This window comes from Sus scrofa, chromosome 4 (genome assembly GCF_000003025.6).
Source record: "Sus scrofa isolate TJ Tabasco breed Duroc chromosome 4, Sscrofa11.1, whole genome shotgun sequence".
NCBI lineage: Eukaryota > Metazoa > Chordata > Mammalia > Artiodactyla > Suidae > Sus > Sus scrofa.
In genome coordinates, this window is record NC_010446.5 from 117,796,245 (window position 1) to 117,804,810 (window position 8,566).

At 46.2% G+C, this 8,566-nt stretch overlaps 1 protein-coding gene across 15 annotated transcripts in view; it reads right to left on the reverse strand.

The window, feature by feature from the left end:
• CDC14A (cell division cycle 14A) overlaps positions 1–8,324 on the reverse strand; it is a 168,720-nt gene extending 160,396 nt beyond the window's left edge. For 9 of the 15 annotated variants that reach the window (XR_002343572.1, XM_021090133.1, XM_021090144.1 and 6 more), the window contains exons 1-2: positions 7,796–7,933; positions 6,913–7,003 (exon numbers count right to left, since the gene is read on the reverse strand). Coding sequence is in view for 10 of the 15 variants with exons in the window: in XM_021090133.1 (XP_020945792.1) it covers positions 6,913–7,003; positions 7,796–7,844 (140 nt within the window). In the remaining 5 variants the exon portion in view is untranslated. Of the gene's footprint in view, positions 1–6,912; positions 7,004–7,795 lie in introns of those variants that run through there. The other 6 variants (XR_002343573.1, XM_021090137.1, XM_021090134.1 and 3 more) reach the window with 2 other exon arrangements.

The window sequence follows — 8,566 nt, forward strand, 5'->3', positions numbered from 1 at the left end:
TAAGCTCAACTCAAATTAGCCAGCAAGGAACTTGAGATCTGCCATCACTCCCACCTCCCCAGATTTTCACCAATTAAATACCTAAATATACAGGACACGCATTGTCTACTTTCTGCTTAAAGATCACAAAGACTCCTTTTTTACTTTCATTATAGACCCCCCACTTTTTACTTCGCTTCCCCACCCCCCAATAAAACAAAGCACCAAACAGGCAGCCCTCCTTCTGACTGACAGACGTAGCCTACTTTATGGTCACTTCCTCCCAGTCACCCAAGCCAGAAACCCTGAACTTACCTTCCATTCCTCCACTCACCCATCTCATCAGTCCCAAGCACAGTCACGCCACCCTTTCTAGCCTCTTCCCCTCTTGGCCCTTCTGTCCCCGTTGCTATAACCATGGTCCTTGTCGCAGCCTAACAGACCTAACAGGAGCCCGCCTCCCGGCCATGGGAGTACTTGTGCTAAAGCAGAGAGCTCTGCTCGGTCTCTCTGTCATCATAAACCAGCAGAACGGACATCCAAACAGCTTTCCATAATCCCATCCCCAAACGCCTGGGCAGCCTCGCCTGTGCCCTTGCTGCGATTCAAATTGTGTTCCTCACCTAACAGACTTCTGCTCTTCCTAAACACTGAAATCCTTCTTTCCTTCCTTCTTCTCTCATTCATTCAGCTAAAATGTCTTACATGCCATCCCTATGCCAGGCGCTGGGCTGGGGGCACAGACACAGTGGTAAGCGAACACAGGTTGTACTTGTCCTTACAGAGATCATAAAACATACTCTTTGCTCTTACACACCCTTCAAAAGCGAGTTCAAACATCACTCTACGAAGTCTTTATTACCCTGGGCAGGAATCTCTCTTCCTCTCTCAGATTTCTAAATGTACATCAGCAGCTTTTGTCATATATTGCCTTGCACTGGTGTTTGTTACCACTTCTTCGTGTGTTTGTGTCTCCCCAAAGCATTTGCACAGTGCGCTATACCAAAATCTACCCAACCTCAATGCTAGGTTTCTTCTATAACTACTTCCAACCACTTCCGGCTTTTAAATGAGGCTTTTTCCACTTCCCATAAAAATGTGTCAGGCGTCTTTTTTTCTTTTTCTTTTTAAGCACAAAGGTGTATTAAGCTATGGCTAAGTAAAAGTCGTTTACTTTTAGCTCTGGAATGTGTTTATGAACTTTCAAATGAGAACATCTGATGTCTTTGGGATCTACTTCAAACACAATAATGAAGCCGCCCTGCGGTAACTTGGACGACAAAGAACTTGGACGGCAGACAGCTCCTCCATGGACCCTCCTACAGCCCATTCGGATGCCTCTCTCAGGCTGCCTGATTACCAGCAGCCCCATCAGTTTTAACCGTCTTCAGCACCTCCTTGAAACTTTGTGTTCTCACCGGGCTCATCTCAAGCAAACTGAAAGAACTGAGCAACAATCTGTCCTTATGAAGAGCAGAGACGGACTACCCATGTGAATGCCTAAAAGGTCAAAACAGCAACTATTTAATAAATGGACACCCTGAGGTCCTGACAGCCTCGTGGGTCATGGAATTAAGAACCGACGGATGAATGTAGAGAGATAAGCCTCTTTCCTCATTACGTGCGCTGCGTGGAATGCCTGGGCATATACACAGGTGTACATACACAAGCACAGCTGAAAACTCGTGTGTCCAAAACAGAGAGTGAAAAAAGTGGTCCTGAACAATACCGGTTACTTCTGCAAGGTTAGGATGGAAGGAGGGAGAGAGGGGAAGAAAGGAGAAAACCATACCATCTTCTAAAAGCTAAAGAGTTTTCCGAGTTTTTAGGAGAACTCTATGCAGAAGTCGTTACATCTTAAGTTACACCAGTTAAGCAGCAAGAACATTTCGCCAGATAGCCTACAAAAATGGTTTTCACTGACATAGAAACTGGCTTCCTTTGTTTTCTTCTTTCCTATTAGATATATAATGATAATTAACTCAATTTATCTCCTTTCTCTCTTTTTTTTTGGGGGGGGGCGGAGGGGTGGTGAGCAGTCCACTGAAAGGAGAAAAAGCAAGATTACATGATTATACCCACAAAAGTGGAAATGTGGGAAAATATTTTAATCACTACCACACATTCCCAGGTATGGCTTGGACATAAATTTGTGCACATACTGTCAACAGCACATTTCTTGCCAAAGTCATCATCACCCAAGTTAAAAGGGTCACATGAGCTGGGGAGGGGCAAAACTATTCTGCCCGCCCCCACCAGCTTTAAGCTCAGGATACCTAGGAACTTGCTGGAAGCAGAACAGCATGGACTTTGGGTCAAATTACTAGTTCAGTGACCTTAAGCTCTACTTAACCCTCCCTGGGCCTCAGTTTCCTCACCCATAAAGTGGTGGCAGTAACAGAACCTAACTCCAGTTTGTTTTCAAGATTGCATTAATGTGTATAAAAGATGTAGAACACTGCCTATCACAGGATTATAAATATTAGCTCTTGTTATAGTTTTACCTTTATTCTCATGGTGAAATTTGCCTCTGAATTCAACTGTATCTCCTCTTCAGTCTATAATCATGGCATTTTATAATGAGAACTGAGGTACCAAAGGATGGCCCTAAACTGTATACAAGATCTCACACATGCATGTGTACATGTGCTCAGATGGCAGTCAATTATCCATTAAATGAACCTACTTGTTACACAGTAAATTTAAAATAAAAATTGAAAAAACAATAAGGTTTCTCCTCACGTCTATCTAACCTAAATACTCCATTCACACAAATATTTCCAGGCCAAAAAAGTTTTTTCCTTATTTCTCACCAAGATATTGTAGGCTCACATTTCAACTCAAACCTATATTAATTGTAGCTACATAAAAGAAATCATTCTTCTATAAATTATTTATCCAAAAACTCCCCCCGCATTAATATCAGGCTGCTCCAATAAAGCTTAAATGAAAACTGAATGTTTTAAATTATTTAAATCTTCCAGTTAGTTAATTAGTGCTCATTAGCAGCTGCTCATTCTTCCATGCTAAAACATTTGGTGAAATCCTTTGAATCATTTCAGAAACTGCTTAATATTCAGTCCCCAGAGTATGGCCGTGAAGAGTCCTCTCCTGCATTTTCAATACCTTTCCTTTGCAAACACAAGGAGAGAAGAAATGAAAATGGCCAGGCTGAACTGAAGACCCTCTACCTCTCCTTTACAGCAAACTGGCTTTTTGTGCATTAACATCCGATCCTACACCCAACCCCATTAGGACACACAAGTTTATAACAATTAACATGTTTGATGTGGCTAACTTTTGAGCCAAAAAAATTTGAGCCAAGTTATAAAAAGTAAGCCTCTATTTGGATTATGCGGCCCAATTCCAAAACCAAAAAACTAGCCTTTCTGGAGCATTGTGTGTTATTTGTAGCTTAATCAAATACAGACAAATCTTGGAAAGGCTCCCTTTTTATGGGGCTATTTTTTCCCACAAGTGTGTTAATCTATACTCTGATTTTAATTCTGATCTGTGAATCATAACCCAAGGACAAATGTATGCTTTAGCACCAACCACCTTTTGCCAAAACTACTCAGGCCTTTATATTAGTATGACATGTTCTGTTTAAAAATCAAGGAGAAAGTTTAGACTTTCATTTCTGTAAAAGAGTGACCTCATAAGGCCACTTTGTTGAATTTTCTCCACCAGTTTCTCAGAAGGTTGCCATTTCAAGGGTGGCGTGCTATTGTTCCTCCATAACGAAATAAACATCTGGACAAAACACAGCTGTGTCCAGAGGATCCACAGCCTAACATTTCATAATTATCACCTATTATTCCAAGGTGATAATTTAGCTGGAAAGGCAGTATTTCATTTATACACTCAGCACTTAAGTACACAGGTATGTGTGATTGTGTATCTCAAGTCTCCTTTCCTTAGAGACATGGACGATATTCCAGTCTCTCTCATTCAATACGTCCCAGAAGAAGTGGAACTGACAAGATGGATTCCTCCACCTCTGTCCATCCCTCTCCCCTTCTTCTCTCTCCTTCAGCATTTGGCCACCTCTTTGGCTGTTTATTTCCACCTCCTTCCCTTGCTCCTCTCATCCCGGTCATGCCTATGAAATACAAACCCTGATATCTTCTCTTTCTCTCCCAGAAATCACATCATTCTCACAACTCTATCATCTCTTGGGGGAAAACTCCCAAACCTAAGCACTTGAAACTGATGTGCTGGCCAAGGCAGATGTGCATATCCCTTAAATTCCTTAAATCCAGCCTGACCGAAATGGAACGCCTGATCTCCCACTAAAGCCAGTTCTTCTGCCCTACTTCCTGTTTTGGGCAATGGCCCCAGCAGGCTCACTGTGAACCAGGCTGTCTTAAAGACTTCTTTGACTCGTCTTTTTCCCCAGCAACCCACCAACCCATCCACCTGATCTATCTCCAAAGCATATGGATTCAGAGCCCTTCTTTCCACCACCAGAGCCACCAGCCCTAATCTAGGCACTTACTTCTTCCCCTCGAACATTTCAGAGTTTTTCTAAGTGGTCTTCTACCTCCTCTCTAATCCACCTTAAATGATACTATCATTTTAATTGTCTGAGAGAAGATATATATATATCTATGTCTTCTAGAACCAGAGGGCTTGGATTCAAATTCTAGACCTGCTACTTCTTATTTCTATGACCTTGGGCAAGTTATCTAACCTCTCTGTACCTTGCTCTCATCATCTGCACACCAAGGGTGCTAACTGTAGCTGCCTCAAAACTGTTGTGAAAGTAAAATAAATGGATCATTGTGGAGCACCTAGAAGAGCATCTGGCATGCATTTAAATGCTCAACAAGGAGTTCCCGTCGTGGCACAGTGGTTAATGAATCCAACTAGGAACCATGAGGTTGCGGGTTCGGTCCCTGCCCTTGCTCAGTGGGTTAAGGATCCGGCGTTGCCGTGAGCTGTGGTGTAGGTCGCAGACGCGGCTCGGATCCAGCGTTGCTGTGGCTCTGGCGTAGGCCTGTGGCTACAGCTCCGATTCAACCCCTAGCCTGGGAACCTCCATATGCCGCGGGAGCGGCCCTAGAAAAGGCAAAAAGACCAAAAAAAAAAAAAAAAAAAAAAAAAAAAAAAAACCAATGTAAACTGGATGGGTCTCACCGGCAAGTCTTTCTTTACAAGAAATGCAGAAGACTCAATACAAAAAGAATGTGACCTATAGCCCTATCCTAAAATACTAACATTAAAACCACACCCAAGTTTTTTCTCATCTATCAATATTAGAATCAAAAAATCACTAAGCACTGTGTTTAGTTGACTAAATGTAATTTTCTCCTAGATCTAGCAATCCCAAGAGAAGCAACTTAGACCTCAATGCCTGGAACTTGTTCAATGACACCTTAACCTCTGGCATGTCTCTGAAGAATTGAACATAATGGCGTCTACACAGTCCCTACCCTCAGACTCACGAGAGGTCCCCAAACCTTAACACTCAGAAAAATAAAGCCACAACAATGCGCATTCCCAACAAGAGAATGAACACTCCATAAACACTGCTGGCGGTGGCAGTGACATCATCCAGGTACACAAGGTCAGGGAGCAGCCAGCGAGTACTCCCTTCAGTCTAGGAGCAGAGCTGTAATCTGACACCAGGGATTCAGACCTCCTGGCTGTACCAACTCTGGGCTTTCAAGAGCAGCAGCAAAGGGCTCTTTCATTCTCACTTTCACTTCAGCCATTCAAGAAACATTCCCAGCACCACTAAGAGAAATGTCCTGAAGACATCAGTTTCAAGAATCCCCACGATGAAGGGACAATTAAAGACTGTTTTCCCTCAAATAAAAGATATGCTCTTGAAGGTCAAGAATACTCTCACTCTTCCAATGCCTGGTGGTACCCACAAATCCTCAGGCAGAACTGCCAGAAAGCCTCTGAAGAGGACAAGTCCCAGAAAGCTTGCTAGAGTGACTCTCGTTCATTTAGCAATGCTCATTTAACTGCACATTTCGTTAAGACAACAAGAAAGTAAAATTAAATGTTTGTTAGAATATACTGGACTACTCAGACACCAGCTCTTTTAATAAGAGGACACAAACAAGTTAATTCAGCCTTCTTATTCCTTATTACATGTTGCTTTTATTGAATAGAGATTTAGCTCTCTTTTAATTAAATTTGTACTATACTACATAATGTCTTTTCCCTGTGGTTCAAAGGTTACTACACTATAGGATATCTTTTTCCTGTAGCTCAACAGTCTTTCACAGAAAACAGTTCCCTACTTGTATCTTACACTCTCAAATCCTAATCCCACAGAGGCAAAGAAACCAAAGAAAGTAAATTAGCAGTCCTAATACCACTTCCTCAAAGGCAAAAAATATAATACTCTGAAGCTTGGGGCACTCAAATAAAACAACTGAATAATTTAGCCCACAAGTAAAATCCTACTCATAGATGGGACTTGGATACAGCTACCTCCAGCTAAGTGCGCCCCACTTTCCAAATATGAGCTGCACGAACAAAAACATCCTGGGATACAACAGAAGCCTTGTGAACTGCAAAGTTGAAGCACCTGTAAGACACACACTGCCCTATACTCAGCAGGTGCTCCATAAATACTCCATGACTGATTGCACAAGCCAATGACACAATCTGGCAGGGACAGAGGGTGCGTCTCCCGGTCCTGCTCTGGGGAGCGTTAGGAATCTACACTTGCAGTCTGTTGTGGTGGTAGGAAGAATTAACATAGACAGAGGTCTAAAAGGAACAGGGTGATGACAGGTTCAAATTATGTTAATTTTCCGTGCACCTCTCCCCAAGCATCTGAGCCTAAAAATGTGGTATTGTTACCTGCACCACTGGGGGAAGGTGAATGAAACTGCCATGAAGGTGTATAGTGTTTCCAAGGCAAAGAGCCCACAAGCTAAATGGTTGAGGAAAAAAAAGGAAGAAACTTACTTTTCATAGACCAGCTCCTCATCGATGGAGAAATAGTGGGTATTTACTGTACTTTTTGGTCTATTCCTTAAAGTAGCAAAATATAACCGATCTGAAAGACAAGTTTAAAAGACAGGACAAAACATGAGAAGCAGGGAAGCTGGGGGGCGGGTGCTAATACACCAGGATCAAAATAACTGCTAGCCATTATTTAAAGACCCCATTAACACGTGGGATTCTTGCAGAAACCTGATCTCTCCCAGAAAACGAGAGACCCCAGAGCACACACGTTAGAGGAGAGAGAAGAGGATCTGACTGAGGGACTACTTGGGGGGCAGAGCTCCCACATCCCTCTTGTTTCAGGCCAACGGGAGCAGGTAGAAGCTGAGGGTACCCGTAGAACTGGAGGTGCAAGTTGGGTTCAGAAATCTCCAGACCTCGGCAGCTGCGGAAGGAGAAGAGAGAGGCGAGCCTCTCCTCTGCAGCTCCGGAGACTTCAAGAAGAGGAAGGGAGGAGGGACAAGGGAGGTGTGGTTGGAGGTGTCCCGAAAACTGAGCCCAGCAATAGGGGGATAAATGCAACGGAAAGGATCCCCCGGAGCAGAATCCCCACGAGCCGCTGCACGCAGGAGCCCGGCAGAGGCCGGCGCTGTCCCATTCCCGGGCGGGGGAGGCCTTCCGAGGGTGCTGCAGAGGGAACCAGGGACGCAAGAAAGACAGAGAAGCCGGAAGCTGAGGGTCCTCGGGGAGAGGATAGAACCGGGAGGGGACAAGAGCGCGCGCGGCAACTGCTGTACCCTGGGGGCCCCAGGAGAAGCTGGGGACAGTGGTTGGGACAGAGAGCCGAGAAGTGAAGAGTTGGGGGAGAGGGAGGGGTGGAGGATGCGGGGCAGCTGCTTCTCACCTTTCATGAACTCGCAAGCCCCGATTAGTTCCCCTGACTCCGCTGCCATCTTAAGCGAGATATGCACGGTGGAGGGCTGGGTCGTGGCCAGCTGAGGTCACCCGCCCCCGGGGGCTTCCCCACTGCTCGGGAGCTAGGAAGCTTGCAGTCCTGAACAACGAGCCCGCCAGAGAGAGGGAGCAGGCGCCGAAGGCGGAGGCGGCTAGGGGGTCAGCGCGCCGGGCGCCCCGGGGACATTCCGTGGGGAACCCGAGCACGCTCCAAGCGGGGCGCACACGCCCCGGGCTGTGGCCACTCGGATTCGGACCCGGCTGCTTTCGCTGCTCCGCCGCCGCCGCGCCTGGGAAACGCAGACCAGCTCTCACGGCCGGGCAAAGTCTTCCCCCGGCTCCCAGAGTGATCATGGAGGAGAAGACGTCTGGCCCCGATCGCGCCCGTGGCTACTCTTGCGGCAGCGGGCAGGACTCTGGTGCCCGCCGGCTGGCAGCAGCTGCTCCGGCTCCTCCTTCGCCACCTCCTTTCAGCAGCAACTCTTCCTCCTCCTCCCCCTGGGTCCGCCCCCAGACCTTCCTCCCCGCCCTCCCTCAATCCCCTCCACTTTCACGGCTCCGCGGCCATCCCTTAAAGGGACAGCCCCGCTCCTTTCTCCGCGCTGGCTCCGCGCCCCAGTTACCAGGCGCCCCGCGGGTCACTAAGAGCCGGTTGCTAAGGCTTTGTTGCCGTCCACCAATTGCTGTACGGGAAACGCGGCCCTGGGCCCAGAGGAGCCGG